General features: G+C 42.6%; 1 protein-coding gene across 1 annotated transcript in view; it reads left to right on the forward strand.

Annotated features, from left to right (window-relative positions):
• LOC113017856 (NACHT, LRR and PYD domains-containing protein 12-like) overlaps positions 1–6,296 on the forward strand; it is a 100,561-nt gene extending 94,265 nt beyond the window's left edge. Inside the window, exons 15-17 of the mRNA XM_026160960.1 lie at positions 1,563–1,736; positions 5,465–5,514; positions 5,690–6,296. Coding sequence (XP_026016745.1) covers positions 1,563–1,736; positions 5,465–5,514; positions 5,690–6,213 — 748 coding nt within the window. The 3' untranslated portion in view covers positions 6,214–6,296. The remainder of the gene's footprint in view (positions 1–1,562; positions 1,737–5,464; positions 5,515–5,689) is intronic.
• Positions 6,297–23,679: the final 17,383 nt, after the last annotated feature.

The following is a 23,679-nucleotide window of genomic DNA, read 5'->3' on the forward strand; positions in this document are numbered from 1 at the left end:
TGAAAAGTGGGGTGTGCATAATTATTCAGCCCCCTGAGTCAATACTTTGTAGAACCACCTTTTGCTGCAGTTACAGCTGCCAGTCTTTTATGGTATGTCTCTACCAGCTTTGCACATCTACAGACTGAAATCCTTGCGCATTCTTTGCAAAACAGCTCCACCTCAGTCAGATTAAATGGACAGCGTTTGTGAACAGCAGTTTTCAGACCTTGCCACATATTCTCGATTGGATTTAGATCTGGACTTTGACTGGGCCATTCTAACGCATGGATGTTTTGTTTTTAACCATTCCATTGTTGCCCTGGCTTTACGTTTAGGGTCGTTGTCCTGCTGGAAGGTGAACCTCCGCCCTAGTCTCAAGACTTTTGTATTTTGCTCCATCCATCTTCCCATCAACTCTGACCAGCTTCCCTGTCCCTGCTGAAGAGAAGCACCCCCAGAGCATGATGCTGCCACCACCATATTTGACAGTGGGGATTGTGTGTTCAGAGTGATGTGCAGTGTTAGTTTTCTGCCACAAATAGCGATTTGCATTTTGGCCAAAAAGTTCCATTTTGGTCTCATCTGACCAGAGCAGCTTCTTCCACGTGTTTGCTGTGTTCCCCACATGGCTTTTGGCAAACTGCCAAAGGGACTTCTTATGGTTTTTTTTTTAACAATAGCTTTCTTCTTGCCACTCTTCGATAAAGGCCAACTTTGTGCAGTGCACGGCTAATAGTTGTCCTATGGACAGATTCCCCCACCTGAGCTGTAGGTCTCTGCAGCTCGTCCAGAGTCACCATGTGCCTGTTGGCTGCATTTCTGATCAGCGCTCTCCTTGTTCGGCCTGTGAGTTTAGGTGGACGGCCTTGTTTTGGTAGGTTTACAGTTTTGCCATACTCCTTCCATTTCTGAATGATCACTTGAACAGTGCTCCGTGGGATGTTCAAGGCTTGGGAAATATTTTTGCAGCCTAAGCCTGCTTTAAATTTCTCAATAACTATATTACTGACCTGTCTGGTGTGTTCTTTGGACTTCATGGTGTTGTTGCTCCCAATATTCTCTTAGACAACCTCTGAGGCCATCATAGAGCAGCTGTATTTGTACTGACATTAGATTACACAGAGGTGCACTCTATTTAGTCATTAGCATCCATCGGGCAATGTCTATGGGTAACTGACTGCACTCAGACCAAAGAGGGCTGAGTAATTATGCACACCCCATTTTGCAGTTATTTATCTTTTAAGATATTGTTGGAATGTGTGATTTTCATTCCACTTCTCATGTTTACACCACTTTGTGTTGGTCTTTCACGTGGAATTCCATTAAAATTGATTCATGTTTGTGGCTGTAATGTGACAAAATGTATGAAAGTTAAAGGGGGTCGAATACTTTTGCAAGGCACTGTATTATTCTATGGGGTTGTTGCAGACTCTCAGACTGAAATTAATTGGGCTGTTATTGAATTTATTATTTGTTATTGAATTTGTTATTGAATTTCCCTAGGGATCAATAAAGTATTCTGATTCAGATTCTGATTTTCCGTGAAGTTTTCATGAATGAATTGTTTTGTGTGTCTGCAGTCTGTCACGCTGTCTGATCACAGAGGAAGGCTGTACGTTTCTGGTTTCAGCTCTGAGCTCCAACCCCTCCCACCTGAGAGAGCTGGACCTGAGCTACAATGATCCAGGAGCCTCAGGAATTAAACTGCTCTCTGCTGGACTGAAGGATCCAGATTGGAGACTGGAGACTCTCAGGTATGGAGAGAATGTCTGATAGAGGAGGAAGAGCTGGAAACATTTTATATGTGATTCACTCACTTCCTATTTATTCCTATTTCCTATTCATTCAACATTTGTATAGATGTCTGTACAATTAATGGTGCAGTCACTTTTCGGTAATAGTTTAGCTATCAAACAACTACAGCTGGATTTTATTATCTCGGAAGTAACAATTTTGGGATGTAGGGCTACTTAATTACACATACAATTAAATTAAATCCACAACAACCCTTATCACTCCCCTGTCAGGGTATACCACATTTTGCTTTAACAAAACTTTACTAATGACTTATTGTTTATCTTTTGATCAAGCTAGTCTAATAATCTCCAGTCCTTGTAACTAGCCTAAATATGGTTGTAGGCCTGTCTGTACAGACATTAATGTGATTTGAGTCAGGTTAAAAGGGAGAAAGGAGGGTTTTTTTTTTCCCCCCAAATCATATTCATTTAAAATGATGCTAAAAAGTGAGGATGTCTGATTATGCTAGATAACTGTAGTCTTAACTCCTCTGGCCCATCTTAAAATATTTTTCCTTTGCCGCTGGTTCATATTTCATTAAGCTCTGTACAGAGATACCTAGAACATATTTTTCCCATATCAAAGCAACCACTGGAAGCACCAGAAACTGTTAGCCTGGCTTTCTCAGGGGAAAAAAATCATGTTTTAAGCAGAGCTGTGGTGGAAGCTGACTAGAACAGGGAGACATTTTATGCATTTTTAAAGGCAAGAAGCCCTGCACAAATACATTTATGTATTTTGGTGCTTTTCATAGACAAAGTTCACATTGTGCTTTATACAGACCCAGGTGGAAGAAACAGAGGCAGGAAGGGAGTGACAAAAAGGAGTGTTTATCATCCAAGCAGTGCAAACAAATGCAAACATGGCTTCATGACACTCATCTTTTATCAAGATGGATATCAGAATAAGCTGTTTCTATCACATTCAACCTGAGACTGAATTTTGGGTAATTTTTAATATATTCTTTTTTAATTTATATAAAACTCAACAGAAGTATGAAAAAAAAAGTTTTTTTTAATTATTATTTTTTTTAACCTTGAAACTGTTTAGCCTTTAGTCTTTTCCATTGTATGGTCAGACTGGCTTTACTTCTCTGGGATAGCATGCGGAGATGAAATGCCAGTTTGGCAGCACGTAGCAAGGCTCCAGATGCTTTCACTATGAGAGGTTTTGCACACAAGATCTGCTCTATCAAGTGACTCATTCTGCTCCGACTTCCTAAGGTCATTACCTGGGTTATGTCATGCCGTAAGTGCTTTTGTGATCCGGGTTATATTTTTTATTTCTCCCCGATATACGATCCACTAATTTTGGTCAGGATTGGACAGATACTGATACTTTATATCGGATCGGTCCATCCCTATTTAAAACCTGATGAACAAAGTGAAGAAAACATCAAAGACTGAGCAAAAGAAACTGGCAGAGGTAGTTTTTCCCCAATGTTATCTATGTACAGGAAACCAGGCTTAAGCCAAGGTTAGATTGAGTTTTCTATGGGTACACTGCAGTGAGATATGATAGGTTTATGCTGCCTGTGAAGGGTTTGCAACATTCATTAAATGAGACATAACATACAGGAAACTGGGTAAAGGACATTATCTTGAGCACCCAACAGTAGAAATATTGTTAGATAGGGATACTCTCATTGCAATAAACTTTTTAAATCCCAGTTTCAAAAAAACAAAACAACACAATTACTCCGTTTAGAAATATTAAAGGCCTCAAGAATAAGAAAATAATCTGGTGTAGAGGGGTCAATGAGAAAGGGAAGGTGGAAGTATTAACCCCGATTCTTTAATCCTGTCACGGCTGCCGAGGCGAGCCGTGTGGAGTTGGAAGAAGGACCCAAAATGCAGGCAGTGGATGGAATGCTAGTGAGGTTTATTTACAAAGGTGTAGTGGCAAACAAGCAGTGGGGCATGACAAATAACTGAAGACACCTAAACTGGGAGAACTAAAAAAATAACATACCTGGGAGCATACGACAACGGGATGAGAAGCAGCGAGATGCAGACGAGGCACAGGACACCGTGGAACACAGGGTAACGCAGACTAACACAGACAAACCGGCAACAGGCAGGAGAACACACAGGGCTTAAATACACACATCAGTAATCAGGGGATGAGAGACAGGAGGGCAACACGGCTGGGAGGAATCAGAGCTGACGGGACAGGGGAAACGTAAACTGAACACACTCACATCAGACAGAGACCTTCACAATAAAACAGGAAACTAACAGACAGAGAACAAGACAGGACACTGAACTTGACAGGCGGACTCATTAGTAGACACAATAACACCATGGACAGACAGAGGGAACACAGAGAAGTGGGAGCAGGAAGGCAAAGAACAGAAACCTAACGAATGACAAAATCACAACAGAATACATACTCGGAATGAACAAAAGCATAAGGAAACACAAAACACTGAGTCCTCAGACTCAGGACCATGACAAATCCCCATAATAGAACAGAGAAAACCCGACTCAGAGTGGTCAAAATATTTATATATTCTTTTTATTCAATCATCTACCGGAAGAGAGAGCCCTGCACACCCCAAAAGCATTTGCAGGGTCTCTAACATTTTACGCTCAACATGTGTCTTATATGGTGTTATTTCTGTACTTCAGACGTCACACACGTCACACGTGACACACACAGTTTCATTACAAACAAACTCCTACTCAGTTCCTCTTTTCTGTGTCCGATTTATTAATATGCCTGTGCACTAAAACTTCCTGTGCAGCTTTCAATAACTTCCCCTTTCTGAGGTCTATTGCCAGGGCAACCTGTCTGAACTTAATTTCACTCTGTCTGTTGCTTATACTCTACAAAAACATGCAGTTTCCTGTCAGCCTGTGACCTAGTCTCAAAGCTGGCCTTCTTTTATACATAAAACAATATAATCATCAAATAAGATTCAAAATATATATTTCAAATCTCAACAGAAGGTGGAAGGGTATAGAGGACAATGGATCAAGAATGTAACACAGCAGTAGAGGACAGTAACAGCCTTTAGGGAGCTTAAAATATGTACAATTTTAAAAAGCTCAGTAGTGGTGAGGAAACAGTTGGGAAAACTGAAAGGACATAGTGCAGTACTTTAGGAAGAATTGCACAATTTCAGAATGTGTGAAGTACTGTTAAGAACATCAGTGGAGTCAGGAAACTACAGCATATTCACTATTAGTAAGTCAAGGAATTAAGGGAAGTATGGATCAGGAAAAAGCAAAGAAATTTCTCTGTCTGCATCTAGAGAAATCTGCTATTAAATCAGAACATGAACAGGTTTGAGGTGGCATTAAAACACATGAAAACAATGCTGCACTCACTTAAAGGTCAGAGGTCATGTACAGTAACCACACGGACACCAAGAGGAAAAAGACAGCTGGCAGTTGGAGGTTCCGTTTCTAGCTAACAGAAGAGGAATACAGATGACCGGTAATAAAGATAATGAAGGTCACAGTTTGAATCAGTCATATATCATTCAATACAATGGTGTACTGACAGATCCAGAATCAGTCCAAATCATCAGCAGTTTGATCCACATATGAAGTGAAGTGCATTTGTGAAATTGTTGGACTGTTACCTTATCAGTGTCTAACAATATGTGTATGAGAGCCATGTAATGTCCATGTGTGCATACTGAAAGAGAATGTGCTGGTCTGACCCCCCTCACTTTCAGGGTGGAGCCTGCTGGAGTCCAATGGTTGAAACCAGGAGGTCTGAGGAAGTGTAAGTGTGTTTTTAATGTGTTTCATGAAAACAAAGCAGCACACATTCAACCATCTTTAAGCAGTCACATCACTAATTCACATATCTGATGTCAGGAGTCATCATCAAAGTGTCAATCAATGAACAGATGATGGATTAATAACTGCAGCTGGATTGTGTTTGTTCTCTCCATCAGATTCCTGTCAACTCACAATTGACACAAACACAGTGAACACAAACCTCAAACTGTCTGACAGCAACAGGAAGGTGACACGTGTGGAGGAGGTTCAGTCATATCCTGATCATCCAGACAGATTTGATGGTTGGTCTCAGCTGCTGTGTAGAAATGGTCTGACTGGTCGCTGTTACTGGGAGGTCGAGTGGAGAGGACAGGTTTATATGTCAGTGAGTTACAGAAGAATCGGAAGGAAAGGAGACAGTGGTGACTGTGTGTTTGGAAACAATGATCAGTCCTGGAGTCTTTACTGCTCTGGTGTACCTGTTTGTGTTTATCATAATAATAAAAGAACATCCATCTCCTCCTCCTCTGCCTCTAACAGAGTGGCAGTGTATGTGGACTGTCCTGCTGGCACTCTTTCCTTCTACAGTGTCTCTTCTGAAACTCTGATCCACCTCCACACCTTCAACACCACATTCACCGAAAGTCTTTATCCCGGATTTACATTCAGGTCTCCTGGTTCCTCAGTGTCCCTGTGCTGAGTTGAGTGTAAAGAGTGTCCTCCTCTTAAAGAAACACGCTGGCTGTCAAGCAGATGTTTGATTTCTTTTTCTTAATTTGAAACCTCCCCATAAGTTCTTACTGTTTCAGTAATTTTTGAAAATATTTCAGACATAAGCTGAAAATATTGGCTCAGTAGTTTTTAATGGAAAACAGAGCTTTTAAAAAATACTAGTGTATAATGTCACAACAGCAGAGCAAAGCCACCAGATCTCACTGTAGAGATGACAGGTTCTGCTTTTTACTTTATTTTGTCAGACAGTGTCAGGGAGGCCAAGGCTCTCTGTCAGTCATTTGAAGATGAAGTCCTAGATGCGGCTAAACCTTCCTGTTGTCACGGTTCTGGGTCATTGTGACCCAGCTTTTTCTGTTTTTGTTTTGGTGTTTTTCTAAACTATGATTTGTTTGGGTTTTTGAGTTGTGCTTTTGTATTTAGGGTTATTCTTGGTTTTGTTCCCTTTACATTACTTGGTGTTCTGACCTTTAGTTTAAGTCACTGTCGTCTCTATTTTATGTCTTATATTCTTTCTGTCTGCCTTCTGGTGTGAAGTCTGCTTCTTTGTGATTTGTTTCATGTTTCCTGTCTTATTTTGATAGTCCCTGTCTGTTGTCAGTGTGTTCAGTTTTGCTTCTTCCCTTTCTCGTTAGTCTAATTTCTCCCAGCATTGTCTACCTCCTGTTGCCCATTCTCTGATTACTTCCCAGTGTGCTTAAGCCCTGTGTTTCTCTGTGTCCTTATCGCATCATACTTTCAACATGCTGTGTGTTTATGTCCACTTTTCCTGCACCTCGGTTCTAAGTCCTGTTTTCGCTTTGATTTGTGAGTTTTATTTTTTGAGTAAGTTTCTCCAGCAATAAAACTGTGTTTTCAGTTTAAGTCTTGTCTCAAAGAGTCCTGCATTTTGGGTCCACCACTTCTGCCTGCCTGCCACACAGCACAACCATGACACCTGTAGTTTGTCAGTCATAGTTTTGTGTCTATGATTTATTTTACACTATGTATATATTCAAAGATCTAAATTTGAATAGTATTCATTCAGCTTCTTTGACAGGCGGCAATACTGAGACCTGAAATTCCAACTAGTTTTCACTGAAACACAGTATTGTCCAAACTAGAGATGGACCGATCCGATATTATGTATCGGTATCGGTCCGATACTGACCTAAATTACTGGATCGGATATTGGAGAGAAATAAAAAATGTAGTCCGATCACAAAACACCCTCACAAAACGCCCCCAGCTCGGCGCATCGGAGCAGTATGTGTCAAGTGATAGAGCGGCTGTTGTCTGCGAGACCTTTCGGCGGTCTGTTGGAGCATTTGGAGCCTCGCTACATGCTTCCTAACCACGGCATTTCATCTTGGCGAAAACTATCCCAGATAAGTAAAGCAAGTGTGTAAGTTCATCCCTGAATGTTTGCATAGTATTTCCACGTTAAGCTTAACAACTGATATGTTGAGCCACAGCTGGACTGGCCATCGGAGTTCCATATTGAGGCTGTGAGGCTCCTGAACTCTCTGCCCCCCTCTCACGGACAATAACCATATCCAACTTCTTAATAGCAATGAACTGGTCTGCATTGGTGCATCATATCTTTATTCTCTTCCCCCTCCTGCCCCCCCCCCCCCTCTTTCTTAAATAGATAACTATCATATCTGATATCATATCGCACAGTACAATAATATCGAATGGGTTGCATTGTTGTATTTTGTCATGTTTCTCAGGTCTTTGTCTGAATTTCTACGAACATTATTGCTAAGGATTGTCTTATTGCATTGGAGTCACACTGGGTTAAATATGTACACTTGGGTTTTAAGGGGTATTTATTATTTTCTTCTTTTTTTTGGGTTGTATGGAAGCCCCAAACGCAATTTCATTGTTCTTGACAATGACAATAAATAAATAAATACTAAATACTAATACTAAAAGGAAACGATTTGTCCCGTACTTCAGCTAGAATTAAAAAATAGACACAAAGCTGGAGTTATTCTGTCTTTGCTGGTCAGTTGCATCTACTTCTTTTATTCACTCCCCCTCCCTCTCCTGTTATTACTTCAAACATGAAACTGATCAATGATCAGCTGATCAGCTTTTCTGCCGCAAGTCCCGTCTTTCTTTTTTGTTTTTCGGCCACTTTGTGCTAGAAAGAGGAGACCAGCGGAAAAAAAACAGCAGCGCGTTTAAGCGTGAAAAGCTGTTGTTAAAATTTATTTAATATTACTTTCTAGTATCAGCTGATGTTTGCTGGTCATGATATCCGTTTGGATATGTCGTGAGAGGGAAATATGAAGATGAAACCAAGAGATGTCCTTACTGAATCATCAGAGCTGAGCAGGTGATGGAGAAACAGGTTTACCTTTAAGGTGACTTGAATGAGTTGAAGGGAAATTATGAACTGTTCCTGAAAGACAAATAACAGCAGGATCCTTTCCTATGTAGCTGACGGCTGGTAACTGTGCAGGGGCGGTTCTAGCAAAGTTTTGCCATTGGGCCAGGTTGGGCATTAACAGGAAAAGGGGGGCGCAAAGAAATATTTTTCTTTATTATGTCATTTAAAAACTTTGAATGAATAATTATCTGAATCTTACAACAAAAGTGGTCACCTGATTAAATGTATAGAAATCCATCCATCTTCATCCGCTTTATCCGAGGCCGGGTCGTGGGGGCAGCAGCCTAAGCAAAGAGGTCCAGACCTCCCTCTCCCCAGCCACCTCCCGCAGCTTATCTGGGGGAATACCAAGGCGTTCCCAGGCCAGCCGAGAGATATAATCTCTCCAGCGTGTCCTGGGTCTGCCCCGGGGCCTCCTCCCGGTGGGATATGCCTTGGTATTCCCCCAGATAAGCTGGGGGAGGTGGCTGGGGAGAGGGAGGTCTGGACCTCTTTGCTTAGGCTGCTGCCCCCGCTTATCTGGGGGAATACCAAGGCGTTCCCAGGCCAGCCGAGAGATATAATCTCTCCAGCGTGTCCTGGGTCTGCCCCGGGGCCTCCTCCCAGTGGGATATGCCTGGAACACCTCACCCAGGAGGCGCCCAGGGGGCATCCTTGTCAGATGCCCGAACCACCTCAGCTGGCTCCTTTCGATGTGGAGCAGCAGCTTCTCTACTCTGAGCCCCTCCCGGATGGCCGAACTTCTCACCCTATCTCTAAGGGAGAGGCCAGCCACCCTTCGGAGGAAGCTCATTTCTGCCGCTTGTATCCGCGATCTCGTTCTTTCGGTCACTACCCACAGCTCGTGGCCATAGGTGAGGGTAGGGACGTAGATCGACCGGTAAATTGAGAGCTCCGCTTTTACACTCAGCTCCCTCTTCACCACGACGGACCGGTGCAGCGTCTGCATTACTGCAGCTGCAGCCCCAATCCATCTGTCGATCTCCGGCTCCCTTCTCCCATCACTCGCGAACAAGACCCCGAGATACTTGAACTCCTCCACTTGGGTCAAGAACTCATCCCCGACCCAGAGTGGGCACTCCACCCTTTTCCGGCTGAGAACCATGGCCTCAGATTTGGAGGTGCTGATCCTCATTCCCGCTGCTTCACACTCGGCTGCGAACCGTTCCAGTGCGAGCTGGAGGCCCTCACCCGATGAAGCCAACAGAACCACATCATCCGCAAAAATCAGAGATGAGATTCTGAGGCCACCAAAGCGAAAGCCCTCCGCCACTTGGCTGCGCCTAGAAATCCTGTCCATAAAAATTATGAACAGAACCGGAGACAAAGGGCAGCCCTGGCGGAGCCCATCACCCACCGGGAACGAGTCCGACTTATTGCCGGCAATGCGAACCAAGCTCTTGCAACGGTTGTATAGGGATCGAATGGCCCGTAGCAATGGGCCAGACACTTCATACTCCCGCAACACCTCCCACAGGACACCCCGAGGGACACTGTCGAATGCCTTCTCCAAGTCCACAAAACACATGTAGACTAGTTGGGCAAACTCCCATGCACCCTCAAGTATCCTCGAGAGGATAAAGAGCTGGTCCAGTGTTCTGCGACCAGGACGAAAACCGCATTGTTCCTCCTGTATCCGAGGTTCAACTAGCGGATGAACTCTCCTTTCCAGCACCCTGGCATAGACTTTCCCAGGGAGGCTGAGGAGTGTGATCCCCCTGTAGTTGGAACACACCCTCCGGTCCCCCTTCTTAAAGATGGGGACCACCACCCTGGTCTGCCAGTCCAGGGGTACTGCCCCTGATCTCCACGCAACATTGCAGAGGCGTGTCAACCAGGACAGCCCTACAACGTCCAGAGCCTTCAGGAACTCGGGGCGGACCTCATCAACACCAGGGGCTCTGCCACCAAGGAGTTGTTTAACTGCCTCAGTGACCTCGCCCCCGGAAATTGGCGGGTCATTCCCCTCATCCCCAGACTCTGCTTCCTCCTGGGAAGACGCGTCAGTGGGATTAAGGAGGTCCTCGAAGTATTTCTTCCACCGCCTGACAATTTTCTCAGTCGACGTCAGCAGCGGTCCGCCAGGACTATACACAGTGCAGGTAGAGCACCGCTTTCCCCTCTTGAGACTTCTGAAGGTTTGCCAGAATCTCTTCGAGGCAGTCCGAAAGTCTTTTATATTATTGTATATAGTAACTAATAAGTCTAATATACACCCTTGTAAGCTATAGTACTTTTTCCTGTGCAGTCTGCAATTCTGTTGAAGAAAGATGTTGAATCTATTTAAATATTGTAGAAAAATAATTGATTTCTGTGAATTTGTTTTACATTGCATTAAATCAAAGTTGCTTATATCAATTAAGGGTGGGGGTGGTTCCCTAATTTTGGCTGGGAGTTGGCAACCCTATTAGTTAGGTTGCTTAATATTTCCACTAAGTACTCTTTAAAATATCAGATTAGGGAGGATGGTGTAGGTTTAAATTTATTAAATTGATCAGTGTTGCTGAACTATAAAATGTTTTGGGTGTAGTGTATTTTTTGCATACAGGTATAGCAGAACAGCTTCAGTGTCTTGTTTTTTTAAACTTGAGTATAAACTTATACAAAATACAGCAAGATATTTATAAAAAACAGTTTTATTGTTTACTGATTGATATTCGTATCGGCAGATATCCAAATTTATGATATCGGAATCGGTATCGGACATTAAAAAGTGGTATCGTGCCATCTCTAGTCTAAGCAGCTGAAAGTTTAATGACATGAGCTTATCCATATTCTAACACTTAACCGGTGCCGGGTTGTGGGGACAGCAGCCTAAGCAGAGAAGCCCAGACCTCCCTTTCCTCAGCCACCTCCTCCAGCTTGTCAGGGGGAACACCAAGGCGTTCCCATGCCAGCCAAGAGATATAATCTTTCCCCCAGTGGGACATGCCCAGAACATCGTCCGCCATCCTTATCAGATGCCGGACGACCTCAACTGGCTTCTTTTGATGTGGAGGAGCAGCGGCTGTAATCTGATCCCCTCCCAGATTGCTGAACTTCTTACCCTATCTCGAAGGAAGAGGCCAGCCACCCTTCGGAGGAAGCTTATATCTGCTGCTTGTATCTGCGATGTCGTTCTTTCAGTCACTACCCACAACTCATGACCATAGGTGAGGGTAGCAACGTAGCTTGACCGGTAAATTGAGAGCTTCGATTTTACACTCAGCTCTCTCTTCACAACAACGGACCAATACAGCATCCACATCACAGCAGCCACAGCACCAATCCATCTGTCCATCTCCGGCTCCTTTCTCCCATCAGGATGCGCGACTGGCTAAGGGGGTTGGGAAGCGCATCTGTAACCAGAAGGTCGCCGGTTCGATCCCCGGGCTCTCTGTTCTGGTCAATGTGTCCTTGGGCAAGACACTTTACCCTACTGCTGTTGGCCAGAGGGGCCGATGGCATGATATGGCAGCCTCGCTTCTGTCTGTCTGCTCCAGGGCAGCTGTGGCTACAATAGTGGCATTGTAAAGCGCTTTGGGTGCCTTGAAAAGCGCTATATAAATCCAATCCATTATTATCACAAGACCCCCAAACACTTAAACTCCTCCACTTGGGGCAGAAACCTGTGCCTGACCCAGAGTGGGCTTTTTACCCTTTTTTCCGGCTGAGGACTCTCAAGTATATTTGAGTCGATAAAGAGCTGGTCCAGTGTTCCACGACTAACATGAAAACCGCATTTTTCCTCCTCTAGCTTAGGATCAACTAACGGACGCACTCTCCTTTCCAGGACACTGGCATGGACTTTCCCACGGAGGCTGAAGAGCCCTACAACATCCAGAGCCTTCAAGAACTCAGGGTGGACCTCATCCACTGTCAGTGACCTCACTAAGGGAAATAGGCGAGTTGTCCCGTTCATCCCCAGACTCTGCTTCCTCCATGGAAGATGTGTCAGTGGGATTGAGGTCCTCAAAATATTCCTTTCACAGGCCAACAATTTTCTCAGTCAAACTCAGCAGCGCTTCACCCACACTATACAAAGTCTAGGTAGAGCACTGCTTTCCCCTCCTGAGTTGCCTGACAGTTTGCTAGAATCTCTTCGAGGCAGTCCGAAATGTTTTCCATGACCTCTCCAAACTCCTCCCACACTTGAGTTTTTGCTTCAGCCTGAGGCACAATCTGCTTGGCCTGCCGAAGTCCCACAGGATAACCAAGAAAGATATAATTTATTCTTCAGCACGGTGGCTCCCTTTACATCTGGTATCCACCATTTGCTTTGAGGGTTACAACCACGACAGGCACCAACCACCTTGTGGCTGCAAGAAACTTCAAGAAACAAAGAATTCCAGACACTTTTCTTTTCAAGCTCCTTAGACTACAATGACCTGGATGAGTGAGAACCTTTACAGAGAGGTCTCCACTGAAACAGACAGCCATCATTTATCCTCTCACCACCACCAGAGAGCTATGCTCTAGGTGCTAACATTATTTCTACATGTGTTTAAAGGCCAGAAGAAGAAAAAGATATTTATCAATATTCTGAACATTTGTTTCACACCAAAATAAGCAGAAAAATAAAACAGGATAGCAAAATTTATTTTCAAACTTTATTTAAAATACAGTAAAAACATAAAAATGTGAGATTAAAAAGTGTCAGTGAAATAAAAGAATTCACTAAAATCACGTAAATCTAATATTTTATACTCACAATAAAAATGAAAAATAGGCTCATCACATCAAGGAAGACTTGGAGCAAGGAGAGAAGGACAAGAGAGGAGGAGACAAAGGACTGATGGAAAGAAGCAGGATTGAAGGAGGAGGGGAGAGGAAGAAAAATGAGGAAGTGAGATAGAGGGAGGGAGGAAAGAAGGGAATTGGAAATAATGTACAATGTATTTGTAAGAACTCACCAAGTCTGAGTCCTTTCCTTTCTTTGGAATGAGAGTCACAGTTGCTTCATTCAGGGTCTGTGGAAGTGCACCCCCTGCCAAGGCCATATGGCAAATATGGGGTTAGTAAAGTACTAAACTTTTTTAAAACTCATTACATAGACAGTCACATAGACACATAGACACATTACATAGGTCGTGGGCTCTTCGTGTTTTTCAGGGAGCGTATGGTATTAATCAGTTCTGGACATGTTAAGTCTGTATCTAGAGAGGTCCTGTCCTTTCATGCCAATGTGGGTAAGTTATATTTACATAGAAAGCCCTGCATACTTTCAGGAGGTGCATTACACTGTGATGTAAATAACTTTTTATAAAGCTGTCTAAAAGCAGTATTAATATCCTTATAAGAGTTAATAAACAACCCTGACTCTGACCTGATTGCATGAATGACCCTATTACTTTCTCTGTTCCTAAGGTGCCTGGCTAGCAATTTACGTGGCTTATCACCAAATTCAAAATAGGTCTGCTTACATACATGAAGGCCCTCGAAAATTTATCAAAGAGTAATTCATTGAGTTTGTACTTCAGGGCCAAAATTGTACTGTGTAGCTGTACTGATAGTTGTTAAGCATTCTCAGAGTCCAATTTTTGTATTTGAACCTCCAACTGTTTGCGGTCCATGTCACAGCACTTTTTCTCCGACGACTGAAAAGAAATGAATAGACACTGGGCTATGATCTGATATGAGGATATTATATTTACTACTCTGAACACCATGTAGCAATTTACTATCAAATAAACAGTAGTATATATGGGTGTATGTTCATATGTATGAACCCCAGAGTGAAAGGAGTATTCCCTTCCAGGTGCATTCAAAGTTCTCCAAACATCCACGAGACCCGAGTTATCAACAAACAGTTTCAAAACACTAGACGCATTCTCTGAGCTGACAACCTGTCCAGATAGGTATCTAAAACTAAATTAAAATCTCCCCCAATTATTAGATTTTTAGTTGAAATATCTGGGGTCAAGCGAAACCTTTTTTGAAAGAGTTCAGGGTCATCCACATTCAACAGTGTGATTGGTATAGACTGAATTTCTCCCACCACCATAATATATCTCCCCTCATTATCTGCCAGAGTACATTTAAGTATGAATGGCACATTTTTACAAACAACTATTGCTGTCCTCCTTGCCATTGTGGAAATTTTTTCCATTGATAGACCTGTCCTATCCACTTAGCCCTAATCCTTCAATGTGCATTATTTTAAGATGTGTGTCCTGTAAGAAAAACACATTTGATCTCAGTGATTTTTGGCATGCCAACACTTTAACATGTTTTATCGTTTCACTAATGCCATTCACATTCCAAGAGCAAAAAGTTACAAGCCCTCTTCTGTTCACCCCATTATCTCGATCACCATCTACTGAGGCCATATTGTTACTAATTTATGTGCATTGTCCCATATTGAGTTGAACATGTTCTACAGATAGCACATTTCCACCCAGCAACACCATTCCACCCATGAAAATACAAAGTAAATACAGCAGTGTACTCTTAAAATAAGATGTTGCGAGTGCTCATTATCCAAGAGTTTCATTTTCAAAGCTCTGTGTGCTCTGCAAATCACAGGTGCATTGTCCAGTTGATCTTGTATAGGCCCAGGCATTCCAGGATCCAGCTGTGGGGCAATAAGTCATCCTTCTTGTAATCAATCCAGGCAGTGCACAGGTTGGTTAGCCTAGATTTGCAGTCTCGACTGACTGCTTGTTCTACCAGTAGCTGCTGTTTTGTGCCTCTGGGATTCTTTTTTTTTTTTTTTTGCCTGCCACATTTGGTTCTTTAGCCATCAGAATTGACGTCTGAGGGCCAACAAAGATACCCCAGGGATTTACTTTACCAAGTGAATCAACACAACCTTGCCGTATTGGTCCATTTGATTGACCTTTGTAACAACTGAAAATAAAAATAAAAAATAATAATAACAACAGACAGGACAGACATGGCTGGGGGATAAGAAAGGGAGAAAGATAGAGAGGAAGAGTGACAGTGAGAAAGGACTCTTAACAACAAAGAAAAAAAAACCTCCCAGATCACCTGTTGGGAGACAAAAAGAAAAAAAGAGAAAACTACCAAATAAACAGAGCAACATAATAAACAGAGTACCATTGCATTAATCTAGCTAAGTGTAAATCAAAGTGAATACTAAATTTTAAATGTTGCTGTGCATCACGCAGGACCGACAGCGCACCATGTGCTCTGAGGTAGCAGCCAGGAAAGATGTAGTTTGTGTCTATGAACAGTGAACACTCATGTGCACACCTGTGTGGATCTGCACACTTGTATTCAAAAGATTTCTCCATGTAACGATCTGCTAGAGGGTATGGGGAGCCATAGCCCCGTCCCCCAGGGAATGAAGCAGGCATGGAGGAGATCCAGGCCCCAGACAGTGCGAGAATGCGAGCACCAAGGAGAACCAATGAAAGGGAAGTGTGCCACCCTTCTGGGTAGAGCTGAGGAGAGCCCAAGATGAGGGATCACCCAGCAGCCAGTGAGCATAAGCCAGAGGGGTTTGCAGTGGTGTGGCCGCGGGGTCAGCTGGGAACCAGCTGTTCCAAAGTGAACCGAACCGCAAGCCCAAAGGCCGGAGGCCTGAGGGCTCCCCCATCCCCCAGATTAGGTCCGACCGAGCCACCAGGGCGCCAGGCCCCGCCATCAGCCACCAGGACTGAGCTGGTGTATATACCTGAGCGCCCAGCCCCAGACACCAAGATCCACCAATGCGCCGACGCCTGAGGGCATCACCCACCGGCAGGGAGGGTGGTCAGAGGAGATAGGCCTCCATACTTTGGAGGGCGTGAGATGTTCCAAGAGAGGTGGAGTCTGAGACCCCACCTGACATATAGATAAAGATAAACAGACACAAACACACACACAAACCTGCATTCCCACTCTCATGCACACCTATACAAATATTCAGCACTCACCCAATGTAAAGACAGAAACAAATGGACGTTGTACACACCATCACACTCCCCAAACATACTCTATAGCCCAGGTCCAGGTTCTCTCGCCCCCAGAGGAGGAAATCGCACCCAGACCTAGGAGATGTTACCCTTTCTCCCGGGGAAGCACACTACCCCGCAGCACCAGGGAGGCCCCGCATCCCAGACCCTAGTTGGATGGCCAACACCTCCACCCAATGCATAGAGCAGTCAAAACCATCTGGACTGTATTCATTTTTGTAGTAATAGCTTCCAATTTGTCCAACAAGCACATTAAAGGGGAGGTTGGAATTTTACATTTCAGACACTTTGGTAAGTCGTCACATATCCCGTGCCAAAACGTCTGAGCATGGATGTAATTGTCCGGCATATTGCCTTGACAGTGTGAGCAGTCGTTAGAAGACATAGAGCCCATCTTGAACATCCGATGACCTGTATAGTCTAATCTATTTAGTATTTTATATTAATTGCAGACAGGGAATTCTTATCAATTGAATGGTCTTTAAGAATACCTGAGACCAGAAGTTTTGGTCCCAGCTGATCAATAAACCTGCTTCCCATATAGCTTTAGGAAGGGATATTAATTCATTTTAGAAAGTGTTCTATATATTTTAGACAATAATTTGGGGATTTAAGAGTAAGAAATGGTAGCACACTTGGTGGTGTTTGTAATTTAACTTGACCGCGGTTGAATTTCTTTTTAACTATGGATTTAATTTGTTGATATTCAAAAACTCTTTTCTTGTTGATCCCATATTGTGTAGGTTCGGATTTTTGAGGAAGAGACATACGACTGAAAGTCCATAGTGGGTCAACACAAATGATTTTATTAAAGCACATATATGTGGTGAAGATGGGCTCTGCAAAACATCAGGCTCCATCTCCCGCCTGACAATAGGTGGGTGTGATATTTATACTTATGATGACCAGTAACTCCAGCGAGGACATATTCTAAAAAGGAACCGCTACTTCCTCTGATCCTCCAGATGCTTCCTGTTGTTCTACTCTCTGCACTTCAGAACAGAACATGAGCATACCGTTTACAAGCAAAACAAGTCTGTGTGCAGGCAGACTTATGTCTGTATTTTAACCTCAGTACATGACCTCACTCAACAAACAAAGACATTTTAGAAGTATACTTCCTGACTCCGTTTGAGTCATCTGTTACCAGGCAAACTCCAATGCAGCAGGCTGCTGAATGCACACAGGCAATATGTAGTAAATTATACTGTAAACATGTAGGCAACCTTTCAATAGCTGAACTTTGCTCGATTAATCGGCCAGACATCGCGCTGCCCGTAGCTTCAAACCATTAATTAACTTGACCGAGCTTCAACCCTTGAATTATGCAATATGTGTATAACATGATTACAGTTGCACCTGCAATGAAAGATTATTAGGTGCTTATGCTAACACCTGAAATACAGACTTTAATACAACATCAACTGTTTCAATAAATGTGTCAATGAAATGACAATAATGATAGATCATAAATGATGCAACAGTAATAATAAGGATTATGAATAGTAATATAGATTATGAATATAAAATAATATTTCATTCCGATAGTAACTAGTCTGTCAAAATGAATAAAGTCTGTTCCTTCTAATATATGGTCCAAGTATTTGACTCTTTTACAACTCCAATCTGGAAATTTTATCATATGATTTTCTTGTAATATGTCATGGTTATTATAGATGGGTGTACGTTTGCATGGGATTAATGAAGACTCCGTTATTTTTAGAAGCTCCAACCATGCTCTCAGAGAAGAGCTGATGTTGATGCTTTTAAAGCATTCGTATCGTTTTATGTTTCAGCTGATAAATGGTAAGTCTGAAATCTCTAGATTATTGCAAAGTGTCTGTTCTACATCTAGCTAAGGTTCATCTCAGGAGGTATGATTTAACCATCCGGGGATGAACTGAAGCCTTTTGGCTAAGAAGTATTGTTGAAAGTTAGGCAGATCTCGTCCTCCTGTATCCTCCTGTATCCTCCTGTATCCTTTTTCCTTTGTAACGTTTTTATGCGGATACCCAGAGGTTTTGTCTTTCCAAAGGAATTTAGAAATATAAGAATCCAGAGATCTGAACCAATCTTGTGATATTTTATTCAGCATCATTGTAAATAAATAGTTTATTTTTGGCAAGAACATCCCATGAGCGATATGGGTAGAGATTTCCATCAGGTCATATCACCTTCTACTTTCTTTACAAGTGGAATGTGGTTTAATTTAGTTAAATCAGCAAGCTTAGCCACCCAAAGCAGCTTTGTGGTTTAGTGACCTGACACAATTTATACAGTTGGAAAAGATAAAGTACGCTTTCAAGGGGTCGAAGGAGAGATTCTTTGCTGTTTGGGATACATTGCTAAAACATTTAGAGAAAATGAAAACCATACCCCCCTGAAAGATGCTTGACAGCTGCCGTAAATTCTTTTTTGTGTGTGTGATTAGGATTAATTTTTTGTAAACTATTCCCCTTTAAGTTCACATCTTCAAATATGGTGAATTTCCTTGTACTTTATTTAAATTCACTTTATTCATTTATTTATTTTAATTTCTTTCCCCTTCTGGATCGGTGTCCAATATGTTCTTGGGGTGGGGTAAATATATAAAAAGGAGCATTGTGACCTTGCTATATCTATGTCTTTGTACTACATTGTTGATGCTCAATAAAAAAAAAGTTTAAAAAAATCAGCAAGCTTAGGAGAGACATTAATATCCAAGTACTTAATATTTCCAGACTGTAGTGGGGTAGAAGAATTGTGAAAGGAGCAATTAATCGGGAGAACTGTAGATTTTGACCAGTTAATTGAATGATCTGAAACTCTTGTGACTTAGCAGGTGACTGACTCTTGGCTGCTCTCCTCCAGGGAACAGGAACAGCTACTGGGACTGGCCAAACACCAGCCATCCCCACCCGAGGAACAGATATAGGTGCAGGGACGAGCTGGACTCTGGCTGCCCTTACCCTGGGAGCCGGTGTAGGTGCAGGAGCTAGCTGGACCTCTGCTGTTCCCACCCGAGGAACTGAGACTGGTGCAGGAGTTGGCAGGGACACAGTTGCCCTCACTTGGGGAACTGGAACAGGCAATAACTGGGCATCCACCATCCCCACCCGAACAGCAGGTATGGGTGCAGGGACGGGCGGAGCTTCCACCAGCCTGGAGACAGAAGCAGGGACCAGCTGGACCTAAGCCACCCTCACCCGAGGAACTGATACAGGTGTAAGGGAAAGCTGGGCCCGAGCTGCCCTGGAACAGTAACTGGAGGTGGAGAGCGGAGCTCAGGAACAGTAACAGTCACTGGATAAACAAGGTTAATGGTGGCTAACACAGTACTAGCAATCAGAGACTTAAGGTAGGCTGGTTTCAGCAACTCTGCTGTTCTTAAGCTGCTGTAAATGGCAAATGGCATATGCGAGCATTCCCAGAATCTAATGGCTCAGGAACATCAATATCACTAGTGAGCTCAACCGGTTAATAACTTGGCACCGAGAAGTCACTTTGTGTAACATCTTTCAAGTCCAAACACACTGTGGCGGAGTTATCTGATTCAGGCAAGGCGATATCCATGGAGGGCAAAACAGTGGCTACAGTGGTTACTCACTGTTATGATATTTTGATACCACGGTAAGCATTTACAGGATATTGTTTTATACAGGAAAACTGTTACTCAATAAGGCCGATCTACTAGTTGTTTTTCTCTTTCTCTGTGACCCAAGAATTAATGTGTAGGACTCACAAGCTGGTACCCCAAGGTCGAAAACACCACAGAGATGAGACCACTTCCTTACTCCCATCCTCCCTTTTTCTTTATCTCCTGGAAAAGGCTCGTTAAAGGCTAGGTGGTTTGTTTCAGAATTCACTAATGAAAGAACTCTGTATTTTATGTCTAGGAGTGTATTTTGCTGGGATGATCATAAATTATAGCTGAACTGATAAACTACACAAGGGATACTTTGCTCAGAAGGCAGGAAGACGTTTCCTTATTTAGTCTGTACCGGTTTGAACTGGGAAAGCTGACACACGAACCTTTTTTTCTCTATATAAACTGCTGTGTATCAAATAAACCTTTGAGTTGATTCTGGGAAAGCAATCTGAACAGTTTCTGTATCACTTTGTTCTCCTAACTGCTCCCGATATCGTAACTAACCCAGCTGAACGGCATACCTGAGTGTTACTTTAAATAATTAGGAATCTTATAAGGAAAGGACAGAACTCTGCTTATCGCTCACGCCACGGAGGAAACCCGGGACGGCAATTTCCTTCAATTTTGGTGTCAGAAGTGGGATAGCTGACAGAAGGTAAATACACGTATTTAATATTTATATAAAGACCGTGTTATGCCTCTCTCAGTGATCGATCCATAAAGAAACGGGATATGCTGACGAAGTTTCACTTAGTGATCCAGAGAGATACACTGACGACTTCCTCAGTCCCCGAATAAAGTAAATTAACCCTTGTGTGGTGTTGGTGGACACAGGAAGTTGCCTGTTGTCTTGAATATTTTAATTTTGTTTAAAAAATAATAATAATAATAATAATTAATTGTTTAATTAAACGAACGTTAAAAAGTGAGAAGTTGCTCACTCAGAAAAAGTGACACAGAAAGTTGCCTGTTGTCTTAAATACTTCTCGTTAAGTGAGAAGTTGCTCACCAAAGAGTGACACAGGAAGTTGCCTGTTGTCTTGAAACGTACGTTAAAAAGTGAGAAGTTGCTCACTCACAGAAAGCTAGTAAATAATTAAATTTAATTTTGTTAAAAAAAAAAAAAAAAAAAAAAAACGAAAGAAAACTGAAAACGGGTCTCACAGACCCGATTACCATACAAGGGTTAAAAGCAGTAAATTAAAAGCAGAAAGACACAGGAAGTTGCCTGTTGTTTTACGAGAAGTTGCTCTTTAAGCGAGAAGTTGCTCGCTAAGTGAGAGTTGCTCACCCAAACAAAAATTGCTAGCAATAAATTTAAAGTAACCTCAGCTGTGCCGCAGCGAAAATACTAACATAAATCCTTCAAGCGTGTAAACCCCTCTGGAAATCACTGAACATGGGTCAGAATAATTCAAAAACCACAGACAAGTCCGATAAAAACTCAAAATTACCTGTAAAACCAAAAAAATTAAATTTAAAGTCTCAAACAACAGCTCAGTACGAATCCCATTTCCGGTTACGTGTAACCCACGTCCACGAATCGGCGAAGACTTCCATGATTACGTATCCAGAACATGCGGGAGTGCTTATGTGACTGACTTTGTTTACAACTTACGGACTATAAGTTCAATGCATTCTAATTTATTTCCGGAGCCTTATCCCGAACGATTATCGCCAGAAAACAGGTCAGTAGAAATGTTGAATATCATTTGTGATAAGAAAAGTAGTCTGCTTAAAAAGTCCTGTAGAAAATACATGATAGAATGCCGCGACGTGATACATCAAATGTTACCACTATGGAAAAAAGGACCGGAACCAGGTGTAGATACTTTTACATCAAATAAAACTAGTGCAGGCTCCAGCATAGAAAATAAATCTACCGCGGGAAAAGCTAGTCTTGCATGCTCAGCCATTCAGCCTACAGCCCCGCCGCCTTACGAAGATGAGACCGAATTAATAGTTGCTGCAGCAGCCGCATGCAAACAACGTCAGCGCTTTGATCCAACCAGCTTAAAAGACAGTGACAAAAAACCTGAATCACATGCAACGGGTCTCAGCCACCTAATTGAACAAGATCAGGAAAAACAATATATACGCCGCGAGGAAGAATTAGCAGAACATAGAAAGAGAGAAAAACTTTTGAAAGAAGAATGTGAGGAACTTATGAAAAACAATTTAGACGTCTATGAAGAAAAACTTTTGCATCAGGCAGTGTCCACAATAGACACCCACATGAAACGCCACGATATCGTAGCTAGAGGTTTAGAGGTAGCTAAAGAAATACCTGTTACCCGAACTTTAATAAAGACTTATCTAAAAGGAAAAAAGGAAAAACAAAGCCGGAATGACAAAGGTCCTCACGCCAACACTCGCGGTAGTAAACAAACAGACCCAAAATCTAGTGACGTCAATGACGCTTACCCCTTTATGATAATAGGAGATCAGTGTTGTATTCAGCCCCCTAAAATCTCAGAATTAGTGACAACTATTAAAGAGCTTCCCAATCCTCTTAAAAATCCTACAGCCTTTGTCTCTGCACTACAGAGAAGTACCAGATATCACCATTTGGGTGGTCCGGATTACAGGTACATATTGTGTCAATGCATTCCTGGAGTAACCGAGTCACAACTCATAAGAGAGATAGGTGAATTAGACCCAAAGCATGATAAAGCATCCACAACTGTAGAGTTTTTGTGGGTAAATAATGACAAAGTCGCCGATTTCTTTAAGAATCTAAAGAAATTCCTGCTCACAATGTCCAGAGACAAAATTGACTTAAATGCAGTAACTATGTGTAAACAGAAGCCTGATGAATCTATCCTAGTATTCATAAAACGCTTTATGCACTGTTGGACTGATGAGGCATGCATGCCTGAGGATGGTAATGATCAGATTTTCATCACCACCTTTTTGAACAATATCCACCCTGAATGCTCTCAGTTGCTAAAAGTGACAGCTACTGATAATCTCTACGAATTGAGTAAAGATGCTTTCTTAAAGCTTGTACAACTGAAGGCCAGTGCAGACCTTTTTCCTACTATCACAAAAGCTAACAGTGTTAAGATGATGTTGAATTTTGATGTTCAAGGCTCAGAGGAAAGTGAGAAATTAATGTATGCAGGATTACCCGCTCCAGCACAGCAAGGAAGTTTCAGAGGACGGAATGGTAAGAATAGAGATGTTTGTTTTTGCTGTGGAAGGGTAGGACACTGGTCCAGAGAATGTCGCTTTGCAGCCACCAACAGGGCACACACGCCTCGACCACAGAACGCAGTACAAGTTCCCGCCACTAGGCGTCAGCAGAGCTCTTCCAGTCAAGGTAACTGGCAACCACAAGACGCATGCAATAATGGCCCTACATCTAGGCCGCAGCCTTACAACCCACATTATAACCCACAAGGCAGACAAGCTAGAGGTGCAAATTTAGCTCAGTTTTCCAGTAACCGCAGACACCCAGAGCATGAATCAGAATGGGAAAGGGTGCGTTACAATTCTCACCATGATCTTTTCCCATCACCTGATAATCCC

The sequence above is a fragment of the Astatotilapia calliptera genome, unplaced genomic scaffold (genome assembly GCF_900246225.1).
Source record: "Astatotilapia calliptera unplaced genomic scaffold, fAstCal1.2 U_scaffold_23, whole genome shotgun sequence".
Taxonomy (NCBI): domain Eukaryota; kingdom Metazoa; phylum Chordata; class Actinopteri; order Cichliformes; family Cichlidae; genus Astatotilapia; species Astatotilapia calliptera.